This window comes from Trichosurus vulpecula, chromosome 1 (assembly GCF_011100635.1).
Source record: "Trichosurus vulpecula isolate mTriVul1 chromosome 1, mTriVul1.pri, whole genome shotgun sequence".
Taxonomy (NCBI): domain Eukaryota; kingdom Metazoa; phylum Chordata; class Mammalia; order Diprotodontia; family Phalangeridae; genus Trichosurus; species Trichosurus vulpecula.
This window is the reverse complement of record NC_050573.1, coordinates 168,716,593-168,742,894: the sequence shown is the minus strand read 5'-3', so window position 1 is coordinate 168,742,894 and position 26,302 is coordinate 168,716,593. Positions and strand designations below refer to the sequence as shown.

Here is a 26,302-nt window from a genome sequence, read left to right as displayed (position 1 = left end):
GGAGAATAAGCAGCCTAGCACAGGAGATGCAGAACCTTATTCGAGCAACAGACTCTCTGAAATGTGTTTGGACTAGACATAGATCAATGATTCCCTGAGACAACAAGAAATAGTAGAACAACATAAATTAAAATCCTAAAGGAATATTAGAAGAATATACGTTATCTCCTATTAAAAACAACTGAGAATCTAAGAATCATTAGACTACCTCAACAATTAAAACAACAAATAAACCCCAGATGCCATATTTCAGGAAATCAGGAATGAAAACTGCCCAGACCTATTAGAAGGTAAAAATGGAATCTAGTGATTAATCACCTCATGAAAGAAACACCAAAATGAAAAGTCCACGAATGTCATAGCTTAAATACAGAATTTTCAGGTCAAAGAAAAAGGATTTTAAGCATTCAACAAGAAAGAATTCATGCACCAAGGAACCACAGTTAGGATCACAGAAGACTTAATATTGTAAAGGGGAGGGGACATTACTCCAGAAGATAAAGACTTAAGAGTAAGAATAATTTACACAGTAAAACTGAGTATAATCTTACAAAAGGGGAAAAAAATAGAGTTTTAGTGAAAAAGAAGACTTCTAAGCTTTCAGCTTGAAGAATACAGAGCTGAATGTATGCATTGGAATGTAAACACAGGAATCAAGAACATAAAAAAGTAAACACATTTGAGCAATTAACTATATGATGATGATGTTTGTATTCTAATGAGGGAAGAACAAGTGTCTTGTTAAAACTATTATATTTTCAAGGATCATAGAGGAAGTAAATAAAACAAAGCCTGGGAGCAATTTTATTATATTTTGATGATCTTAAGAGAAAAAAGAAAAGAGAAGGAAAAAGTAGTATGGGGGGGGGGGGAATAAGGGAAGAGCAGTAGAACTAATTATCTCCCATAAGCATAGAGCCACACATCAAAAACACTGCATATTATGACCAAATAATAATTTATGCCAAGAATGCAAAATTGTTTCAATTATTAGGAAAATGTTAAATATGATAGATCATGTTAATAACAAAAAAATAATCAGAATTGAATTACTAATAAATGCAATATTTTTTTACAAAATACAACACTCATTTCTGTTTAAAAAACAAACAACACCAGAAAGCATAGGAATAAGTGGATCTTTAATACAGTACACAGTACTGTTACCTAAAACCAAGAGCCAGACTTGTATCTAAGATAGATCTACTACCAAGGCCTTTCCAACAAGACTATTAGAACCAACTGTCCATTATTACCACCATATTTGACATAGTACTATGTGCTAACCACAGCAATGAGACAAGATCTCAAAATTGAGGGAATAAGTATAGGAAAAAGAAAACTAAATTATTTCCTTTTGCAGGTGATATTATTGTTAAAGAACCAAAGAGATTTAATTTAAAATTAATTGAAATAATAGCTTCAGCAAAATATCAGGTTATAAAATGAGCACACAAATCATCAGCCTTTCTATATATTACCAACAAAACCCAATAGGAGGAGAAAGAAAAATGACATTTGAAATCACTAGAGAATGTATAACATTTAGGAATCCATTTACTGAGACTGGTGGAGGTATGGACTGGTTAAGCCATCCTAAAAAGTAGTTTGGAAGTTAGTTACCAAAGTGTGTTTTTCCTTTAACCCTGCGATATCATTATTAGACCCACAGCCGAAGGGATCAAAGAAAGGGAAAGGGTCCGTATGTACAAGAATATTTATAGCAATTCTTTTCGAGGTTGCAAAGAACTGGAGACTAAGAGAAATGGTTGTTATTGTTGCTGTTTGCCTGTTTTCAAAGAGGACCGATGACATCATGGGGCGATGTCTTGACTCGTGCATGAATTGAATCTAAGTGAGGCAGTGTTACACAAAGTTGTCAGCCTCCCTTTCTCTTCTAGAGTCATCAAAGTCCAGTGGCAAGACCAAAGTCCAGATGGCCCAGGTGGTGGCCCAGGATGCAATGGATGAATTTAGCATCTTTGATGTCTGACCAAGCTCTGAGTGCTCCACAGCGCATGCTTCAGCCACCTTCATGGCCACTGGAACAAATTGTTCTCAGTTTCCCATTCTGCCAGGGGAAGTCTTTACATGCTTGGGGCAGATACTGCCCCCCCCATCTCATTGATCGGTTTGAGGCCTATCAGATACCTTTAACCTGGTTTGGCCTGACTACCAAGAAGATTTACTGGGGTGTGGTCACTGTACACACTATAGCCTTCTTAGAGCCACAGGTGAGAGTTGTGCCAGCTAGGCACCAAAGATGGATGAGGAGCCCTGAAAAGGGCTCGGCAAGCCCTCATGCCAAAGGTGTTAGTCCTCCTTGAGCACCCCATGAAATATTATTGTTTGATTAATAGTTTAAAACGATCAAAGGACCCTTTCAGAGAAACCTAGGAAGATTTATATGAACTGATACAGAGTGAATTGAGCAGAAGCAGGAGAATAATTTGTATAATAACAACATTGTAAAGAAGAAAAATTTTGAAAGACTTCAGAACTATGATGAGTACAATGACCGACCATGACTCAAGAAGACAAAAGATGAAGCATGCTACACATTTCTGACATATGATGGACTCAAAGTATAGAATGAAACATCTTTGGACATGTCAATCATGTGGATTTGTTTTGCTTGACTATGTTTATTTGTTACAAAGACCGTGTTTTATTTGTTTGGGGGTGGGAGATGGCTTTGGATGGGAGAGGGCATATAGAAATACTGTTGCCAAAATAAAAGAAGAAAGAAAACAGGGTCATTGAAGGTATTTAAAAATGGACAGAATAGAAAGAAGTCCAAAGAAACATAGGCAAACACGAGAGCTTCGAAAGTAACACGTTGAATTTATCATATACTTTTTAAAGCAAGCTGTATGTAATAGATTTGCAATTTCACATATAAAATCCTCTTTTTCTATTATACTTTGTATATAAAAATGTTCATTGTAGGGGCACTTGTTACGTTCAGAATAAAATATAAATAACATTCATTTACAAGCCTTTAAGTAATATAGATTCACACTGTCATATAACCCCTTTTCCTGTTCGTTTTTTTTTTTGAGGACATACTTTTTGTTGATGTTTTAAAAAGAATATAAAATTGTTTGATGCTAGAGGATGACGGGCAATTATTATCTCATAAAACATCAAGAAGCAGTGAAAGGAAAAGACAAGCTTAAAGAAAGCTTGGCAGAAAACTCAACTGGAGTAAAATCATCCTAAAACTTTTAGCAGTTAATGATGAAAGCAGAGGAAGTCCCTGGAAATACAAGCACTGAGAGGAGATGAGCTAGGAGCATTAGTACCTGGGGATTAGTCACTGGAAGGGTAGCAGTGCGGGCACACAGTGCTAGGGAGTACAATCTCTGAGAGCAGGGAGCATGGTATGAGAGGGAGATGCCATTAAGCTTAACGCCTAAGACTATTATTAGTGGGAGAAGTGGAAGCAGAGTGCTTATATTATACCGGCCGCTAGGGGGCGCAGTGGCTAGAGGGAGATGGTACTATGGGCTCCATTTAGAGTTGAGGAAACTGAGGCAGACAAGGTAAAGTCTTGCCAGGGGGAACAAGGCTAGCGGGTCTCTGCGCTGGATTTGAACTCGGTTCTGCCGAACCCCAGGCCCAGCCCCAGCCCCACAATAATGACAGCATCATACAGTTGGTTCACTGGGAGCTGGGAGCATCCAGTCGCTGAGGCTGCGTTATTGGAAGCAGGGAGTCCATAGTCTGGAGGTTGCTGTGAGCTGAGGGATAGGGGGCAGGCGGTGACTGGGGGAGCACGTGATAGGGGAGCAGTCAGTGACCCAGTAGAGGAAGGGGACCCCAGACCCGGGTCCGAAGTCACTGGGAGCTGGTCCTCGGGCCTTGGCAGCAGGGAGTAAAACCGGGAGCCCAAAGTGACGAGGAGCACGTGGTGCAGGGGCCCTCAGGGAATGGGAGCACGTGGTGATGGGGCACCCCGGGGCTTGACTGGGCATCCACAGACCGGTGGGACAGCCGGGGGACAGGCCGCTGGGGCTCAGCGCGGGGCCCTCGTTCACGCGGAACTGGCTCGGGCAGGGATCCCGGTGCCCATCCGCCTCCCTTAGAGGTGTGGGGCCTCGGCCGCCCCCGAGAGCCGGCGAGGCCGCTCTCCGGCCATGGCCCCACAGACTTGTACCAGGGATGGGAACCCGAGGCTCCTCCGGGCCCCAAGCCCGCCTCTGCCTCCTCGAGGCTTCGCCCGGCGCCCGAGGCAGTAGTGACGGCCCCGCGGGTCTTGAGGACCTGGAGCGGGCCCAGCGAATGCTCCCCGTGCCGGCGGAACGGGGCCCCTGAGGAGGAGGCCGTGGGCAATTGGGTTGCCTAGCAACCTGGGCCCAGGAAACCCCTCGGGAGCCGCCGCCGCCGCGTCACCGGCCAGGGGTCACCTCCCCAGGCCCGAGGTCCAGCCCGGCGCCTTCGACCGCGCCGGGCTGCGGGGCCCACATGTCCATCTATGGCGACGCGGCCCCGTGCACCTCCCCGCCGTGCCCCCTCAGGATGGCCGAGCCGGGCGTTTGTTCCCAGGCCTTCCTAGTGCACCTGGAGGGGGCCGGCGTCCAGGCTGGCGGAGGAGCAGCCGAGGACATCGGGGACGGCGCATGGGCCCAGGGCGCCGTGGGGTAAGAGGGGCTCGGGCCCCTGGGAAACCCCTTCTCCCCCCCCCCCCCGCCAAGCCATCCCCTTCCGGCCTTCGTGCCCCGCGGGGGCCTAGAGGGGCCTCCATTATTCCTGTCTCTGAGGCAGCCTCCTGCCCAAGGGCACCCACTTAGCCAGCCCCGGGAGTCACTGTCCACAAGGCCCGAACCAGGGACGAAGCTAGGCGGCGGGATGACCGTCTTTGGTGCTGTATCCTTGACCATGCCAAACCAATGTGGGTTCTCTGTCTCCCCCAGGACTGAACCCGGTTCTTGCCAGGGCCTTTTCCTATGGGCCTTTATCTTCTAACCCCACTGCCACTCCCTTCCCCACCCCCACCCGCAAGCCCTTGAGACTCAGAAGCTGCCGCACCCACCTTCCTCATCTTTGGTTTCCAGCTGTAGAAACCTGTCCCGTGGTCCACCCCAATGCACTGGGCCCTTCTGCTAGATGACATTAGTCACATACCTAATAGTTAATACAAAACTCCACATTTATCTTGTACCAGAATCCACTTATTTCGTGATTTCTGAAGGCCGTAGTTTAGCTTTTAGAAGTATGGCACTTAGAGTGTTTTAAAAGTAATTCTAAATCTATCCTAAACCCCAAATCTATCTAAATCTAAATATCTAAATCTATCTCAATTTGTAGGTGTGTTTATGAAAGAACCATTAAGGAAGGCTAGGAATTTTTGGCATGATGACAGGAGTTGGGGCAGGGAATTCTTTCATCCACAAACATTTATCCAGTGCCTCAGGTGTTCAGTCATTGTGCTAGGCACTGTACTAGGTGTGTTTGGAGGAATACAGTTAAGGAGGGCATGATTCCTTCCTGAGGGGTAGAGTAAAAAGTTGGGTCCTATAATACTGTGTGGGACAACAGACCACTGACTCAAATAAAAAAAACAGAGGTGTGTCGGCTTTCTCAAGGTAGAAACAAAACAGAAGCTTTATTTGATCAAGTCGAGTGAGAATTGGGCATCTCCCACTACTAGGGCGGAGATAGTAGTGAAGAGAGGCAAGGGGGAGAAGGCAAGCAAGGGGATATATGTATCCTTGTACAAACAATTCTAAGAAATCCCACCCCAGAGGCTGGACCTCTGTCCCCATTTGCGGGGACAGGTGGCCTCACAATCTAACCAAGAATAAGTTTTACCCAATACCAGCACAGAAACTACAGAATTACCTTATAGGGAAACTTTAATGTTAAGATGGCGGTTTGTGAGTAGGCTAGGGGAGGGGGAGAGGGGAGTATCACCTGATTTCCCCGAAATCATATGATTTACAGGAAAACGAAACTTAGGCCTAGTGAGGTCCACATCCTAACTAAATTTGTACTATTTGAGTATCACCTTGCCTGAGTTATTCATAGGGAAGCTTTCACAATCTTGTATTCCATTCACAGCTGAGGTGACATCTACAAATCTAAAGAAGAAGGGGGAGAAAGACATTCCTAAAGGCTAAATAATCAGATTCCCACAGACTCAAATTTATCCTATTTCCCTTTTCTCTAAATATTGATTCTCAAACATTAATAATACATATATACATATATATATATATATATATATATACACACACACACATATACCCTGTGAAGTCTTCACACTTTATTCTCTCACTACCTCACACAATACCAAAGTTGGATTCAGGAAACTTGAGTTAGTTCTTCCCCACTTACAAGCTATGTATACTTTGAACACTTACTTTCCCTCCTTGATCCTCAGCTTCCTTATCTATAAGATGAGCATAACAATGCTTTTATCAACTACCTCAAAGATAGGGAGTTTACAACCTGGAAGGTAACAAATTACCATAGTACAAAATAGATTATGATAATTGCATGAGAGGTATGAACAAAATTGCTTATTAGAATTCTGAAAGGGGAGAGATCTTTGTGTAAATGGGCCTTTAGTACCCCTCTTATTGCATTGAGTAGCTGGTGCCTGCCCTGTTTCTAATTCTATGACCTATGTAGATCGTAATGGACTTGAGGAAAACAAAGCCCTTGACTTATTCCAAATAATTCACCCTGTTGTTCCTCTTTCCAGAATTTATCTTCTCTCCCTTTCTCTTTTGATCTTTTGTCAGCCTGCCCTTTCCTATCTGCTTCTACCTGTCTTCAAAGTGTCTCCTTACTACTATTAATCTTTCACTGGCTGATTCCTTATGGTCTCAACTTGGCATCCTATCTGTTTTGCCTTCTTAATACTTCCTTATCCTCTTTTAGGCACAGAGTGAAGCCTATACTTTACTTTTATGGGTAAGACAACACTTACATAAATGTACCTGTCCTACGTTTGTATAGGAGGATTTTGGGAAAACAGAGAGGCAACTTCAGCCTAATGGGGAAAAGAAATTCGTTTGGTGGGATCTATGGCAGTCATCTTCCTATCTCAAACATCCCTCATGAGGTATGACATCATTTGTAACTTTGTAAGAATAACAACTCCTATTGCCAAGTGGAATTGAGTCATACTGTTAAGAATCCTTTTTTTATTTCATTCCTAGGTATAATCAAATTTCCATTTGGTGGATTTGTAAATCAAGTGAAATCAGTTTTTTCTTGTGATCTAAATATATTTCTAATTGTAATAAGACTTCACTAAAATGGTCAGGCAATGTTCTTTTTCTCGTTTTGCTCGTCACAACAAAGGACTTCAGTCAGCAAAAACAAAACAAAACAATTTTGAGCACCTATTGTCTGCAAGGTACCATGAGGGATACAAAAAAAAGTATAAGGCAATTCCTACCCTTAAGATCAAATTACCATAATACAATCTGGTTGATGTGATACACTATAGTACTATAGGATGTGATGGTTGCTTGATGAGTCAACCCTTCTGGCTGTTAGTAGAAGTCAAAACTGGGTTTTGTTGAAAAGGTTCCCATCTGATGTCAACAGCACAGTTCACAAACTTCCCTTTATATAAAAATTGCTGCACATGTTGGTAGTGTGTTAGAGTAGTAATAAAATCCCTAAGTTGAAAGTTACTTTGAAAAGTCATAGTCACAATCACATATCATCCCAAACAGAAACAAAGGTCCTAAGTCAGTCAAAGAGGAAGAGATTCTGTAGTCCTTTTAATATTCCATTCCATTTTTGAACAATTAACTCTTCTACCAGGACATTTTTTTCTTGTAATTAACCTGCTAAGTGTTTTAAAGCTGTTTTCATCCTTTCATATTCAGTGGAGGTAAAGGACAGTTGGTTCCAATTCTTAATAAAATAATTTGCGTGTTTTTTAAAATTATATTTCACTTCTCATTTCACTAGAATGAATCGTTCCACTTGTTTTTACTCTTTATCAAGGATTTTATTCTTTAATTTTCTAATCAATTTTATAATTCCTTTTTGAACTTTTCCTAAGTTTTCCTCAAGTTATGGAGCCCAATACTAGTAAGGGTGTGACCAGTGCTTCATATATTGGGAATAATGGGCTTAAATATGGTAAGGATTTTTTGGCATCTTAGTGGTCCTCAGATGCAGAGGATTTAGTGAACATGCAATTAAGTGCCAGGGTATTGAGGGAGATGAAACTGTTTGTGATACAGCTGTGATGATTAAAACATAAGCCCTTTAAAAACCTGTTTTCCTTTGGCTTAAAAGGAAGTGTGGCATAGTGGAGAAAGAGAGAGCTGGCTTCTGAACCAGGAAGACCTGGGTTCAAGTTCCACCTTTGACCTATTCTGGCTGTGTGACCCTGGGCAAGTAATTTACCCTCTCAGTGCTAGGCAACTATTTAAGACTATAAATTGCAGAGAAGGGACCAACTTGCGTTGTTAGAAAGAGTTTCTTCATCTGGAAGTTCTCTACATCAGTGAAATCACAGGTCCAGTCCTATCTCTTTCCTTTGAATTAAAAGCTTGCATCAAGTGTTTCAGGTTTGTATTGGGTCGATAACAATATTTGTCTGCTCCCCAGCCATAGTATACAGTATATAGTATTACATATATAACAATATATGTAATAACCGCAGGGCAAAGGAAGTATTGAAGCATTATTGCTTACTAGAGTATATAGTTTCTAAATTAGCATATTTAGTAAATAATAAAAATTGCATTAGGAAAATGTAGCGAAGCTTCTTTAGTACTTAGCATTAAGTCTATTCTAAAACAAATATTGTTATAGAATTTACCTCACTGGAATTTGGAATCAGATGTCTTCACTCCTGAAAGTAAAAACCTCCCACCTGGAAGGGAGAGTGCAGCAGGTGGTAAGCAATCCTAGATGTGCATACTTCTCTTGGAAAATAAAGGGGGTTTATTTTTAGTGTATCACCAAACTTATATAAAGACTAACTGTCATTTTCTCATACATGTTCTTTCAGGTAAGCTGAAAAAGGTAAGGATAAATAAGTTTGATTTTTAAATAACATACAAATTGTATTTTAATAAATAATATATTGTCTCTTAAGACATCTGTTTACCTGAATATATTAAGTTTTTAATTTCAGTTCTTCAGAATTCTTACATGTTAGAACCATTGGTAGACTTAATGAGACTGCAAAATAGTCATTGTAACTAATGTTTGATTGATATGTTAAAATTTTCTTAGGCACAACAATCCCATAAGAGGAAGTTTAGCATTAATAATAAAACGAGTACATTTTCTAGTTATTTTCAAAAGAGTAAATAGGGTTGTAAATTCTGTGAAAATTTGAGATTATTGTCAATAATTCATTATGAGGTTGTAAAAATACTTTATCCTTTTAATTTTGATTAGAATATTAAAAGCTAAAATGTTATTAAAATGAGGGCAAACTTTAGATCTGTTTATTAGAGCTCATCAGTTAATATTTCATTGATGCTTTTATGCAAAAGTTTAAAGACAACAAACAGATCTAATTCTCTTTTCAGCATATATTGATTATTTCTGCTAGAATTAGCAGGAATTTTTCTGTGTATGTAAGAAAGTCCTTTTCTTAGGGTTTTACTGTGTATTCCTTGAAATAGAACATGAGTAGGGATCTGAGATGCGATTTATTATTCTTTTTTTAAAAATGTCCTTCTGCTTTATAGAGTCATTTGGAAATTCCAGTAGAACAACTAATAGAACTTAGTTTGTCAGAGAACTCACAGAAAAAATCACTGGTGAGATATATTCAACATAAACTAAAGAACATGATTTAATATTGTTTTGTATTTTAGCTCTTTGTAAAATACTAATTTTTCTTGGTTATCAGAACAATAGCAAACCAGGGATGTTTCAATTCTGGAGCTACCCTCATAATGATGCAATAACTGTGGAGAATAGGTAAGAAAATTTTTATTATTCAAAGCTAAATCAAATGAAGCAACATTACTTTTTAGATGAACTAGCTAATTAAATATGAAATCTTCAAGATCAGTAATGTTTCGGTGCTTTCTAGTGATTACTAAGTTTTGAACTGGAGGAGGAAAGCATATTGGCATGGATAAAAATAATAGCTCATATTTATAAGGCATTTTAAGGTACACAGAGAATATTTTCCAAAATAATACTGTGAAGTAGATGCCGTCCCCATTTTACAGATGAGAAAACTGAGGCTCAGAGAGGTTGTGACTTTCTGGGACTGAAACTCAGATCTCCTGACTCAAGTCCAATGGGAAAGTCATGTAAATACTGCATGTCTGGATAATTAAGAATTGACAAGTATGTTTTCATGTGTGCTTGACTGGATTTGATTTACTGCACAGTTGTGCTCTGGTTCTTCTCTCTTTCACATTCTGACTAATCCATCTAGATAGGTCAGGTTATTCTTCTGACTGTGTCACTGACTAGTTGTGCTATTTCAGGATCCCTGTCTTACATTTTTCACCTTTTTGCCTCTTTTTGAATCTCAGCATTGCTGGATGAATTGTGTTCGCCTGATGTTTTGTTTATCTTTCTACTGTCAAAGCTAAGTGTAATGAAAGCTAAGAGAAATGAAAGACCTGTGAAATTCAAACCCTTTAAGAGCCCTGTCAAGACAGAAGTACTGTTTAAATGATGCCAAAATGAAAGTAATATTTAAATTTCTATTTCTAGAAATAGAAAACTTAACACAACTCATGAGTTGGCTTCTTCATGGTGGATACTAATCTTGTCTTCTTTCACTTATACACATATAAGCATACATACATACATATATATATACACATACATATGTGTTTGTAGAGAGGAGAAGATACTATCATTTTAAGAGGAATATTTTAGGTGAAAAGGGTTTATTTCAGAATTTTCATTGGCTTTGAAAAAGTGACATCTCTGTAGTTAACAGCTGTCTAATTTATCTTCCTTTGTGGCCAACGGATGGCATTGGAACTACCAGAAAAAAAGGTAATCTGTAGTTAAGTATTCTATTGTTGTCACCTCAGAACTTGTGGTGACAATTAAAAGTAGTTTGGTGGTATGTGTGCTCAAGAAGTAGAGATCTTGTTAGGGGACAGGAAGGACTACTTCTAAGGCAGTGGGGCATATCGATGGATGAGAATTTTCATTGTCAAGAGGTTTAAGTGCCCTATGATGAAATGTTCCAAAATTTTCACTTTATTCTGGGAATAGAGAAGTGTCATTTATTATCTTTGGTGGTAGAAAGGAGGAGATGTGATATTACAGAAAGGCAAGTTTCATTGCAAGGATCAGTATTTAAGAAATTTTTCCTCTTCCTACCACTCCCCACCTAATAGCAGTGGACAAACTTAATAGAATATTTAAAATGACTCTTCAGTACTTGTTTTTCTGTAACTAGACCAAGATAGCAACTGACCTATGTGTCCAAAGAAATACTTTTTTTCCCTTTTTAATAGAAAAATGGTATTTTAAAAAATTTCAGACAGGTCTGCTGTAGATGTGTTATGTTAGGTTTGGAGAAGCTGGATTGATAAGCAGCAAAAAAAATGCTATCCTTGCATACTGATAGATGAAGAATATATCTAATATCAGTATTTCTAACTAGCTTGGTAAATAGAAAAGCCAAAGTGACCATACTCATTCCCCACATTAATCTCAAGATTCTGTCACACAGTCTTTGTTGCTTTCATTTTATTATTATCCCTAGCAATGTTACTTTAAAAATGAAATTACAGAAACTAGCTAGTAGGTGGTTGATTATTCCTGAAAACATTTTTGATGGGTAGAGGCTGTGTATTTTGTTTTGAATTTTTCTATAAACTTTTGACTTCTTTTTAAACTTCCTAATGTTTGTCAGAATAATTTTTAAAATCTCATATTGGCGTAACTGGAAACATGATTAAATGATCTCAACTACTTCTTATAAGAGCTTCTTTGTCTTTGATTCTGGACAAATAAGGTAAAATTTTCAGTGTGGCTTCAATTTGAACTAGTTCTTTTCAGATATAATAGTTGAAATATTGTGTTTATATATGGTGATGGGGGAGGGAAGTGAGTATAATTAGCTGCTTTTGTTCTAATGGCAAATTATTCCTGTAATTACCTACATTAAGGCACTTTGAGTTTGCACCAATTAACATTTTGTTCATAAATCGTTTATTTGCAGATAAGACAATATTGAGTATCATTAGAAGCTTTTAATATCAAACAATTCATAAGAGTATATTTTAGTTCTGGAAGGACATACAAGAGAGCCTTTATCATTAAGTTGTGATAATCAGCTTGTAATAATTCTTGTTGTTATGTGTCAGTAGTGATTTTCAAATATTTGCTTTAGAGAAAGAATTAAAATAATAAAGGTTTATACCATTAGAAAGATAAGTAAAACCTAGGCTTTCCACTACTGTTGTCTTTAATCGTTTGTAAAAGATGCATTCTTAGCTGTAAAGTAAATCCTTCCTGTACATTGACTTCCATTTTAAAATAAAGGCATGCTCCCATAGAATTAATCTCCCAATAAATTGAGGTGAAAAGTTTTGGCAAAAAAAAAGTTAAGATGTTATCCACCTTCATAGCATGTTGATTCTACTTTCAAAACAACTTAAGGAATGTTTTATCACCACCCTTTATTTAGACTCTTGCCCTTCATTTTAGACCCTGTGATTTCCTTCCATGGCTAAGAATCTCTTTACTTTTGGAATGTAACATCCTTTCTGTTTGACTAGACTGATATATCTCATCAGAAGAGATTTCTCATATAATAGGAATTTTACCAACCCCCAAATTTATTAATAATAACTCATATTTATAGAGTTCTTTACTACTTGCAGAGTGTTTTCTGCATGACAACCTCATATAGCAGCATGTGTTATTTTTACAGATGAGGAAAAACTTGAGGTGTGAGAAATTAAGTGACTTGACTATTTGTCACATAACTTATAAATATCTGAGGCAAGATTTGAATTTTTGTCTCTTTCTAGTCTAGCATTCTTTCTGTTATGCCATGTTAGTTAATTAGGTTTTGAGTTTTGTAAAATAAATTCCCTACTTCACATGCTTGTTAACTCAAAAATTCTATAAAGCAGACTTATTTAAAACAAATAATACCAGTACCAAACTCTTGGCTACTTGGTTATTTTGTGGAATGTTCATTTTGTAGCAAAGTCAGGCTGTTTGAATTAAGACTTAGCCATTTTGGGTTTTTTTTTCCAAAGACCAAGTAGAAGTGAAGATTTGATCTAGTGATTAGAAGTTATTTCTGTGGTTGCTGCTGCACTTTTTAGCCGAGGAATTAGCCTGCTCTGGGAAGGTAACTTTAGTCATTTAAGTTTGAGTAACTAGATTCTAGATTGTTCATATTGATGTTCCCTAAAATATTCTGACCTTCACGTTCATCAACCCCTAACCATCTTTCCACCTCATTCATGCACAGGAATAGTCTACTTCCGTGATTAAGAACTCTGAATTTTCTCTATCTGACCATACCCTCCTAACCTTCTATCTGTCCCATTGCTTTACTCTTAAACTTATTCTTCATCCTCAATGTGACTTAGTCCCCTCATCTCTTATTACTCTTCCAGATTATCACTCTGTTCTGGTTTTAATTTCTTTCCTCTCTAATTTCCTCTTTTATTAATTAGCTTAATGTAACATTGTCCTCTACTCTTGAATCCCTTGTTCCCTCTATCATTTGTTCATGCTTTGCCAGATCCAAACCCTTGACTCCTCTCACCACTTGTGTGTCTCCCCTCACCCCCACCTCCCCTACCTTATACCCTTTTTCCTCCCTCTGCTTCTATTCATGTGATATTTGGTTGGAAAATGTCATACAATAATCCTTTCTGGGCCCGTTGTAAATTTACATTACTTAACCTCAGATGGGGCGTCATTCCCGTAATTTGGGGGTGGGGCCACATGTGGTACTCTAGATCCTCAAGTGCAGCCCTGTGACTGATTCCATACTTCACAGAACAATTTGTTCAGGTTCCCCACCCTTGCAGCCTAACTGAATCTATCCCACGCTGCACAGTAGTTGTTCCAAACTTCCTTGTGTCTCCTGAAGACACCTATACTACTTGCTATCTCCTTCAGCTGAGCTGAGGACCTTGCTGCATACTTTACTGAGAAAACACAGGGCATTCGCTATAAGCTCACTCTTCCCTATTCTCCATCTCAGTACCCTTTAATATTAACCTCTATCCTCTCTTTACTCAAGTCTCTGAGCAAGAGGTGACTCTTCTTCCCAACAAAGTCATCCAATATACTTGCTCTCTTGTCTCTACCCACTTTGGCAGTCATTCCATTCCCTTTCTCTAATTTCTCCTTGGAAAGATCCTTCCCTGTTGCCTACAAACATACCAATGTCTCTCCTGAAAAAAATCTTTACTTGAATCTACTTTCCCCTCAAGCTGTTGTCTCCTCTCTTTCTAAATTTGTAGTCAAAGTTATCTTACTGTAACAACAACGCTACTTGCCACTACTGTGGCTAAGACCAATAACACTCGCACACAGGAGGGCTGCTAGCACAGATTCTTTGATATGCTTTTCTAAGGAAAGCAACTTTAAGGGGTTTACAATCTTACTTTAATTAAACATACATATATCATTCACTTAGTTCAGGGAGGAAAAGTCAGCACCCTGAACTTCAGAGAAAACACAAACAGAAATTACAAGCAGAAATTATATAAACAGAGCAAAATAACACAAATCAGACAGGCTTCTAGACTCTGTCCAAGACATTACATACATAATTTCCAGAGAGAGAAGCACCAATATCTGGGTTTTTCAAAGCCAGAGTGCTCCTTAATGGCTACCCAGAGTCTCGTCTGTTCAATTTACACGACCCTTCCAGTAAGTGAGGCCCAAGCAAAATGCTAACCTCAGAGTATATATATACTTCTTCAAGGTCAGAGGGTGTCACAGCCATGCTACTCAAACTCATGTGACCTAAGCCTTCTCCTGACTTAAGCAGGTCATCAAAGACTCCTGGTTCAATCAAAGACTCTTGATTGAAACAAAGGCAAGACTCAAAGGCATTTGATTGCCTTAGTGCTGAGAAGCACTCCAAAAGAAAAGACAACAAAAAGTCCCACTTTACTTGCCATTACACTTACACTTGTTACTCCCATTTCCTTTCTTTACATTCATTTCTCAACCTCTTACAATCTGACATATGACCTCATCACTTGACTGAAACGACTTTCTTCGAAATTACCCGATGACTTTTTTTCATCTGCCTTTGAAAAGTAGCAGGGATCCCAGAAATCCCTTGGGGCATGTTCTCAGACTGGTAGAAAACCTACTTGGGGATGATCCCAGATAGGGATCATCTTTTGCTAGGGTACTATCTGCTGAAATCCAAAACTGAAAACTGCTGGCTGCCTATCAGATTGTCCAGGCATCTTGGATTGGCATGACATGCAAATTCACTTTTCTCTTATTCAAAGTTTAGTAGTTCACAAAAAAAAAAAAATCAATCTTCTACATGCTGCCACCATGGGTGATAGTGATTGCAGGACTTCATGAGTGTGGCTGACTTTAGTTGGTTCCTGGGGTCTTCTGTCATCTCAGAAGATCAGTTTTACAAGTCCACTCTTGGAAAGGTTGGGAATCATTGATGTAGATTGTGCACATTGCTCCATGGACATATCCCATATTTCATTAATATGGTGAAAACATAACAGCACTCATACTCAGTTTCTTCCTCAGATCTTCTTTTCTTTAGCCACTGGAGAATTCCCCAGAACAGATTTTTCTGGATCCATAATGGGGCTGAAGGGTTCAGTGTTTCTTTGATGGTCTTATCTAATACCATATTCTAGCACAAGAGCCATGAACTGTCAGGTTGCTCATATGCTGAGCTTCTTTCATCACCTCAAGTTCTTGGCTAGGACTTGGAAATAGACTGGAGCTGGTTCCAGTTAACACTGAGACTCCTGGGATGTTTTATGGGTCTAGGCCAGAGTCATGGTATCCATGTCCTAACTGAAACCTAGGATTTCTTTAGGGATTTTTAAGTTTGCTGTGTCCTTAACATAAGTAGTCCTTTTCACTCTGTCTGCAGAGGTCTAGTCACTATATAGGCTGTTATAAAGTATCCTTCATAAAATTAAATTGATACTTGTAATAGCAAGCACCCTAGCATACCCAGGATGGCTTGCTAGCACAGATTCTTTGATCTGCTTTTAAAAGAAAACTAGCTTTTAAAGGGGTCAGCAGTCTTACTTTAATTACATTCACTAGTTCAGGAAAAAGATCAGTACCCTGAATGTGGTGAAAATACAAGAAGAGAAATTAGCACAAAAGACCAACAGACAGGGCTCTAACTGCCTGATCAAAGCAATATTGCTGTACACTTTACATACATCACTAGATTGAGAGAGCCTTTACATCTGAGTACTTGGGGAGCTCTGAACACACGGCTACTCAGAGGCTCGACCAGGAAATCAAAAGATTGTTCTCATAAGTGAACCCCCAAAGCAAAATACCAACTCAGAGTATACATACACTTCTCAGAGCCAGAAAGCATCACAGTCCTTGTGACTCAGTGCCTCATCAACTTAGTACCAAGAAGTGTGAAAGCCTTCCTACAAGCAAGCCTCCCCTAAGCAAACTTCCCCTTTAAGCAAGGTCCTGCTTAGGCAAGTTCCTCCCCCAATGGGCTCTGTGTGACTCAGGATATATCACAGCTGTGAGCTGGGCTAGAGCTCAAAGTGGGTCACATAGGCCTATTAATGGATGAGGAAGATCTTCCTATTCCACTAACATTATAACACTTAAGATCTGCTAGATACTCAGTATCTTCAACCTTTCACCAGCATTACTCTACAGGTCCTATAACTCTAGTGGGAAGAACCTAGGAAAAGTTTCTAAGATTGAGGTTATTTGTCTTTAGGGCCTAGTGTCTAGGGCCTTGTCTGTTTCCCAGTGTAGACCAGTAGAATTCAGCTTCTGATAAACTAGTTGCATTTTCCTCTTTCACTTGTATCCATGCTGCATGTACTCACAGTTAAACCAGAAGGCAGTTTAGCTTCTTTGGCTGTGTTCTGTTGGTTCACCTTGACCTCTAGCTCAAAGCCCCTAGGAGGGGTGGCTTTGCTCGGGGTGGGGGGGGGTCGTCTTCTTACAGCAATCTTGGCCTGAGCTCCTTCAGTAACTAATAGAACACAAGTGGCCTCTTTTTTGTAGCATACACTTGCAGCCATTTTCCGGTTGCATATGGGGGCACTTTTTTCTTCATTTCTGCCACTTTCTGTGACCACATCCTTGCCTCTGTACTCCTGATGAGGTTTATCAGCTCTAAATAACTCACTGGCATTCATCAATAGGTGCAACCAAAATGGGATTCATCGTATACCAATCCCCTGGTCTTTTCAATCAATCTAACATTGTTTATCAGTTTTGTAGGCAGTGCCCCAATAATTATCACGCCCCAGAGCAGTTTCTTTCCAACTATAACGGAGCTAAAGGTCTTTTCTTCCTTCTATTGCATGGTAATTAGAACTTGATATAGTTTCCCAGTACTCACTCTAAGCATGCATTCCAGCATCACAACCTCCGAGCTATGCATTTTGAAGGAATACACAGTATGCAGTCAAAAGCAGGTCCCCTAAATACATTAGTCTCCTCTATTTCTTTTATCAGCCTCCTGATACTCCTGCACTATTCCTAGCCTAGTGTAACTTTCTATATTGAATTCCTTGTAACAGTACCAGTAGATGGTGTCATTCAGTACCAAGTCTACTAATGCCTGCTATGCCACTATGTTATTAGCTACCAAAAAAGTATGGGTCTCTGCGGAGTCAGTATTGCCTCCACCTCAGCAGGACTTTAAAGTCATCCTCACTCCGCACTTTTTTTCAGCTTTTAACTTGTTCATCAGCTCTCATTCATTAGTAAGGCGGTTAGTAACTGGTTAGCGATGGTTGTCCTTTGTTCTCGAAGAGGACCAAAATGACATCACTGTGCTAGAGTCAAGTTGCAGTGTGTCTGACTATGGCCATTCAGACCAATACAAACTTGGAATGCTTTACCACAGATCAGACACAAATAGTCTGTGTGAACATTTGGGGTGTTTAAATTTGTGCATCTTGTGTTTCCTTTGAGCTGTTTCAATTCTGCTTTGATCTTAGAGCACAGCACCATCTCTGATGTGGGCATGTCATGCTAGGCAGTCCTGTGCCAGTGTCTCCCATGTCACACAATCAATTCCAGAGTTCTTGAGAGAGACCTTGAGAGTGTCCTTGTATCGCTTCTTCTGACCACCATGTGAACGCTTGCCCTATGTGAGTTCTCCATGTCTTTTTGGCAAGTGTACATTTTGACCAGCCCATCAGAGTTGCTCTCTCAGAAACAGAGTTTGAATGCTTGGCGGTTCAGTTTGAGAAGGTATCTTATCTTGCCGCCAGCGGCTGTGGTGCCGAAATGGCCGGAGATGGCCGAATGCCGTGGAGAGTGAAAAGAACAACACGGGCCAGGCGTTTATTAAACTGAGGGACAGGGCTTAGGTACCTTTTAGGCAAGCAGAATCAACAAATCCATGTGGGAGGCGTTTGCATAATGCATGACTTCTTCCTTCTTTTGTTCCCCTTTTGCCGTAAACAATATTGTGTTACTAGCCCACAGTTGGTGTTTAGCAGTGTGTGCCATGGGGGTATTGGAGAGAGCACGTGTATGCTGAGGAGACTTGAAGAGCTTTCATCTTGAGCAGCACATGTGTGTATGCCGAGGGAGGGATGGAGAGCCCACATGTGGAGTTACCAGCTCAAGGGAAAGAACAGGCCTCTGGCCTGTATCTTATCCCAGAATGGACTTTCTCAGAGCTGGCCCTCTACATTATCCTGCCATGTAATCTTCAGAATCTTCCTAAGACAATTCAAATGGAAGTGATTCAGTTTCCTGGCATGGCGCTAATATACTGTCCAGGTTTCCCAGGTATACGACAATGAGGTCAGCATAAGGGTGAACTCCTTGATAGTATTTCTTTAGTTGTCCCACAGTTTCAGACAGCTCACACAACTCAGTTGCCAGTTTGTCTTCCTTCCTTTATACCCTAGTCAGTACTTGGGATTTCCTCAAAGTGTACACAGGATAGTATAAAGTTGTTTCAGTATCATTATCTTAGTCAATAGTCTTAGATGAGGGTCAAGTCCTGCTCCAAAATAAGAATTTGGGGTTATCTCTTGTTTTTATATCACGTATTTTGTATATTCTTCTCTACATTATATATTCTACTCTCTGCTCCTCTACCCAATGGGCAATCCCTTATTTTTAAAAAGCAATTCAGCAAAACTAGTCAATGCGTCAGTTATTTTTCTTCCATTAAAATATGTTGATGTTCATAAATCATGCTTCTTAGTGATGGCTAACAACTTAAAATTTTAGGTGCAACATCACTACTTGACTGGGACAACTCATTCATTGAAGAACCATGTGAATGGTTCTTATTCCTGGATATCATAGAGTCAAGCTTGACAAAGAAGGACATCTCAGTACTTCATTGTTCTATTTTCATCAGTTGTTCAATCAATAAACATTCATTTAACGCTGCTTGCTATGTGTCAAGCATTCTTCTAAGAGCTGGATTTTAGCAAAATTGAATTTCGATGGGCTCTTATAGGTTGATTCTTTCAGCTCACATGTTTAAAAAGCAAGACTTCCATGATTTTTCAAGCTAGGAAACAATACATAGGGACTGATTATCAAACAATGCTAAATAAATTCTACATGAAGACTGCTTCTTTTTTGTTTTAATCATTCTGAATTGTGAATTTCAAAATGGTGAGAAAACATAGACTGTGATTTCTGACAGTATTTTCAGTATTCCACACCAGTAGTACTCCACCTCTGCAAAGTAGTTTTCACAGTCTTTCAAAGGTCATTGCTAGAAAGCACAGGCTGTGTGGTATGGCATAGAGAATGCTGGATTTTGAGTCAACAGACTTGGGTTCAAATCCTGCTTTTTCCATTCTGTGACCATGAGCAAATCACTTAACCTCTCTGTACTTCAGTTCTTTATCTATAAAGTGAGAGGACTAGACTAGATGGACTTTGAGATGTCTTCCAGTTTTAAATCTGTGATATGCTATAAAGCCACAGTGGAAACAAGGAACGCTGACAGTGACTCAGCAAACACATTTGCCAGGTCTTTCAACATATATTTTAGTTCATTGGGGCCTGGTGACTTGAACTCATTGAAGATTGCTAGGTCACTCTTATCATCTCACTTATCATGGGGTTTCAACTTTCTGGAAACCATTTTTATTCTTTTTCTTTGGCAGTAAAAATAAGAGTCTTCTCTCACCACTGTCTGTCATTGACCTACCCACTCATTTGTAGTCCTAGCTTTTCTTTGATCTTCTGTTAGTCTCCAATATAACTTTTAAAACCCTTTTATTGATCTTAGTCTTCCTCACTAGCCTCAATTTATTCTGCGACTTAGTACTCCAGATACTATTTTTATGGGGCCTTGCCATATTTTTGTACTCAGTTCCTTTACCTGCCCCTGCTACTGTTTTCTATATGTCTTTTTTAAAATATAAGTTGATTGATGAACTTTTTATACATGCACATTTATCTCTTTAGATAGCTGTCCCTTCTTCCCCTCAGAATCATTTGTTGCATAAACATTTAATTCTTGAGTTTCTCATCCTTGGACTGATGTGATATTAGACTGTGGGATCTTACCTATCTTTTCTCTGAACTCTTTTAGATCTGCTGTTCCATAAATCTGTAGTGCATGTAGGACTATGTCTAGCTGTCCTCTTCTTCATCACTGTTTCTAAGATGGAGTGGTCAACTTCCTTTGAAAGTTACCATAATTTTAATATCAGTAATCAGTTCTTCTCAGATTCAGCATTGTAACTTCTCTTATTCCTTCCTCTACATTTTGAAGAATTAAATTACCATTAAGTTTCTGCTTTTTGTGAAGTGATTGCTCTAGCAGATGTATAATTAAGGTTTTCCTTCACTAAGATATGCCAGCTCACTACAGGTTTGTGATGTTTCCTGAATTCCTAGTCTGTTTCTTTTTTCCCAAGGAATCTATAATATACTCCTACAACAGTATTATTTCTGTTCCTTTCTCTATTGATCTTTCCCACCTTATCTCTTTTTTCTAGTTCCTGGATTTCCTCACTTGCATTTGTTTCCTCATTATGCAGTGCTACTTTATGGTTCCTTTTGTTTTATTCCTTTTGAATTAGATATTCAATTCATTAGTGCCCACAATGTGCAAAGCACTGTGGTAGGGTCTGGATATATGGCTACAGAAGAATTTATCTTCCATAGTCACATTACAGTAATAAATCTAATTCCATACAGTAATAAGTCTAATTAAGGATAGCCTGTGTATGTTTGAATTTGTCTCCATCATGGTTTCCAGTTCACACCCTGTTAATTACCTGTATTTTTTGCATTCACTTATAAATAGCTGAGGCTATGGGTTTCATTGTCAATTCTTTTCTTGGATATAAATTCCTTTGAATATTGGGCCTCTCTAATATTCTTATTCCAGTATTGTATATGCTGCTTTCTGGCTCCCTACTGCTTTTTCAGTTTAATGCCATTCAAATAAGGGAAAATATGTAATTTATTGGTGTTTATTGACCCATTTTAAGTATTTTAAGTCATGTTCCAGAACTCTGTATCCTGTTCTCAGACAGTTTTCTCAAGAAGCTTTTCATTTCCTGCATCTGCCTTTCTTCTGAAGCCTCTACTTTTAGTTGGCAGTAGTGATGTAATACCATTTTTACCAAGAAATTTTTTAATGCAGTATCCTACTTCTTTAAGTTGTGGTTGTATAATACATTACTTTTGTTCCTCTCTTCTTGATGTTTTATAAAACCTACCCTTATACTTTTTCTGGAATTAGTAAAGCAGCTGCATCCATAAATATAGGATAGTATATTTTTAAAATCCGTGATCTGAGTTGTAGTTTTGGCTCTGGGACTAACATGCTGTATAACTTTGGGCAGGTCACCCATGTCTTCCTTTCCTCATCTGTGTGTGAGAGGGTTGGACTAATAATAATTCATGCTTGTCTACTGCTTTATGGTTTGCAAAACACTTTACTCATAACAGCTCTATGGAGTAGATAGTATAGGAATTATCCCCATTTCACAGATGAGGGAATTGAGGCTTCAGTTGAGGGAAAGTTGAGTGAGTTTCTCATGATCATGTAGCTAGTAGATGTCAGTTAGGACTTGAATGAATCTGTTATTATTCCAAGTCCAATACTGTTTCTTTACTAGATGCTGCTTAGGCTTACTAAAGTGCTTTCCAGCTCTAAATTATGTGATTTACATATTAAAGCTGAAGTGGAAATTAAGTACATGGGGAGGTGTGTGTGTGTATGCATAAATACATAAAAGTGCATGCACAGAGGAAAGACTTAAAAATACTTTAAAAGCATCATATTCTACTTTGATTTGGTGAGGTATATTTAATAAATTGTACTTTAGTGGTGAGCATATGCAGCACACATGAGTGATTGAAATAAGACAAGATTAGTTAGGAAATACCTTCTAGAAAACTAGTTGATCTAGATTTTGGAAGATGGAGACAGAGAAGTAATAGCTTGTGCAGAGGACCAGATGTGAGACTCTGCTGTGTTCCAGAGAGGGTTATAGCCCTGATGAGACCACACCTATAGGAGTTTCATTCTGGTTGTCACATTTTGGCAGGACTTTCCCAAAGACATTAAAGAAGAGTGAGCAGGATGAGGATATATTCAAAACCATGTCATATGGATGTCATTTGAAAGAACTGGGAATGTTAAGCCTAGTGGAAAGATTCAGGTATTAGAAAGACTTGCAGAAGAATTAGACTTGTGTTATGCAGCCCCAGAATGCAGAACAAGAATCAGTAGGTGAAAGTTAGACAAGTTCCTGCTCAATACATGGAAAATCTTCAGAACAACCAGAGCTATCTAAAAGTGGAATGACCTGCTTTGGAAGGAAATCTTTAAGCCCAAGTTACTTGACCGGGTTATTGTATGGAGATTCCTGTATTAGTTATTAGGGAATGTACTACATGACCTCTGATATACCTTCCAAGCTCATATAACATTCTGTGATTCTAGGGCAGCTGCAAATGTGAATGAGTGTAATGGACACCCCTTCTAATAAATAATAGCTGACATTTATGTAGCAATTTATAAAGGCAGCTTTGGTGTTGTGAAAAAGATACTAGTTTTGGAATCAGAAGACCTGGGATTTTTAGTTCCAGTTATGACACTTACTAGCGATGTGAAGCTGGGCAAGCCACTTCTCTGAGGTTTAGTGTACTCATTTGGAAAATGGGGATAATAATAGTTATATCCCCTACCTCATGGGATTTGTAGATCTTAGAGCACTATATAAATGTGAGCTATTGTTACTATGTGCAAACATTATCAATAGATAGGATGCTATGTCTGGTTATGGTGCTTCCAGGGTATATAGACTTTGGGTATCTCTAATCTGTTCTAATCTAGGATGTACTTAAATTTATTAATTTAAAAATAATTTATGGTGCCTTGAATTAGTTATAATTGAAAATAATAATTTTACTTTACATATTTATGCAAAATAATAGAATCCTGGCCTTTAAATAAAAAATATGGCTGTAATACTGCTTGGTTGGCAAGATCAACCAGAATACTTGGTTATTTAGTTCACAGACAATTATTAAGGATTCTGAAAGTTGACATTTCTCTATAGTTCTGTGTCTATGCAACATTCAGAATTGATATTTGTCAGTCTTTAACTTTGGTTATCTACCCATATTACTGTGTTCATTTCTAAAACATTCTAACTCTAGTAAATAAATCTAACATTAATTAATTTTTTTAAAGGGATTTCCAAAAATCTTCATTGGAAACTGGCTTTAATGTAAATAATAATCCTTTAAGGCTCTTCACTCTGAACCACTCACTAACGAGTGCTTCATTTGATAAACAAGCTGGTTCTTACCCTGGATTGCAACAACAGATGCCATTAAGTCTCTGCTGGCCATATGCTGATGGAGACTTTTGTAAAGATAGAAGTGAGCCTCAGAGTAACTCATATTCAGCTATAGAAAGCAACAATGGTGAAACTTTATCTCCTTCAAGTTGGAATATGAAATGTGGGAACAGCAGTATTGAAGAAAATCTTACTGATGAAAGTGATTTATCAGAAAATGAAAAAGTAAATGATACATTACTCACTTACTTTAAAAAAATGGACTTGAACTTAAAGCCAGAAGTAATAGAAGACTTTGAAGAATCTTTCTTGGAACAGCCAAGCGAAGTATTTTCATATCCTGATTTTCTCCCTCCACCTTTTAATACTCTTGACTTGCACAAACTGGCCTTCTCAAAATCTGAAAATTGGAAAGTGGCATTAGATCCTATAGAAAGCTCCATTGAGCAGTTGATAGGTCGGTTATTGGAGATGGAAAGAATACAACATCTGACTATACAAAAGGAAAGGCCAAAGATACCAATCAACTGCTCGACTCAAGTCATTACTGAACGGCCCAGTTCGTCCAAAGGCTCATCCAAACAGAAGCCATCAAGATATCCTGAATCTCTGCTCCTTCAGACAACGTGTGTAGATAAAAGTAGAGAAAAAAGAAAAAACAACTCTAATTCTTGCAAACTTGAGCAGAATACTTCAAAATGCAGTTGGGATAATGCTGGTAAATATAAGTGGAATTCCAGACCACCATCTATCAGAAGCTCTTCTACCACAAAACAAATCATTGCTACTTATGACGACTTTAAAATGTCCAAAGGTTCCTCTTTAAGTCCATGCCAAGAAGTTTTATCCAGACCTACTTCAAGCCATTCCATTGCTCAAACAACTCATCCATTGGTTAAAATGGTTTCAACAAGATGCCTACAGCCAAAGGCTCCAATATCTGTATCATCTCTATCTCTTTGTTTGCCTGAGGCACAAGAAAGCAAACCATCAAGAAGTAAAAAGAAACTTTATCGGAAAAATATAGCTGTAAATAGACCACTCCACGTTCAGAAGAGGCATTGTTTATCTCCTTCATTCACAGCTAAATGTGAGAAGTGCTCACACATAGACCAAAAATAACTTTTTTTCCCTGTCTTAATTCTCATTGGGAATAAACCTAGCCCACCAAACCAGTTGAAATCTGATTTATCACTCCCAGTTACAGATATTTCAAAACAAAACAACCCAAAGATTACTTGAAGTAAATCTTGTGAAAATTCCCACTTTGTACTAAATATAAGTCTGGGAGTTTTTATGATGATGACAGATTTGATAAATCTTTTGTGTCTTGTCACCAAGAAACGTTTTCACTGAGTAAACCAAATTCTAAAGACTGTCCTCTTGTTGTGACTGTTTTCCAACGTAATTACATCAAACATCAATAAATTGGATAATTGACTTTAATTTTGTAGTTTTTAATTTCATTGAGATATTCATTTGCTTTATAATTGAGAAAGAATATTATATGCAATATATAGAGGTTATAATTGCAGTTTTTGGTGGCACTCTGCCATTACCCTTGACTGCATCTTCTATTTTTTTTTGCCTCCTTCCTTATTCCAGTTATCTTTTTTTCACTTAACCCTTTTTATCCTCCCTTCTCCCATACCTTTGTTTTGTCTATGCATTAATGGAGTTCAAGTGGTTACTAACTCATGGGCTAAATTAATAAAATCTCTACTTCTTAGGCCCTTTTGAAAACTATTTCCTTGTGCCTTGTCAGGTGTTTTAAAAAAGGATGCTAGATAATGAATCAAAAAGATCTGAGATTAGGTCCACTTGTTTCATAGAGACATTAGGAATAAGAAACTTTCTGTGACTTAGTCATTATAGGAAACTATCCCTTTCATTCCTTCACCAGTGCTATTCAGTAACTTTGTAGTAAGTCCTGAGAGTTGACTAAAGCACAAAGAGGTTGAGTGATTTGCCTAGTGTCACCAGCTAGTAATTCTCAGAGGCAGGATTTCCACTACCCTTGGTTGCCTCTTAAAGAAGATTGAAGTATGAAATAATAATGTGACACTGGCCATTTTCCCACACAAGTGAAACTCAAGTATATGCAGCCACTACTTGCTTTACATGGCAATGTAATGGTTTGTAAATGTCAAGTGTAGAGCAAGATGTACTAAGTAAAATTCCACTTTGCCAAATTAAATAGAACAACCAGTCCTCCTTTCTCCACAACTTTGCACCCTCTATAGTAGGATTGTTCAGGTGAATACTTTACTTTATACATTGCTAGAAATATATTTCCATTCTATAGAAGCCAAGAGTGGAACATCTAAAGCTCTTCTCTGTAATAAATTAGTGATTAATGGGTGCAAAAAAGAAAGAGCCTAAATGGG

The 26,302-nt window shown here is 38.6% G+C and overlaps 1 protein-coding gene across 1 annotated transcript; it reads left to right on the top strand.

The window, feature by feature from the left end:
• The first annotated feature begins 4,467 nt into the window (after positions 1 to 4,467).
• On the top strand, positions 4,468 to 25,352 carry FAM217A (family with sequence similarity 217 member A). Its single transcript, XM_036742463.1, has 8 exons — positions 4,468 to 4,643; positions 4,698 to 4,869; positions 6,889 to 6,921; positions 8,791 to 8,875; positions 8,990 to 9,003; positions 9,681 to 9,752; positions 9,845 to 9,915; positions 23,807 to 25,352. Exons 1-8 carry the CDS (start codon positions 4,468 to 4,470, stop codon positions 25,035 to 25,037), a joined length of 1,854 nt encoding a protein of 617 aa, XP_036598358.1. The 3' UTR covers positions 25,038 to 25,352.
• The last annotated feature ends 950 nt before the right edge of the window (positions 25,353 to 26,302 follow it).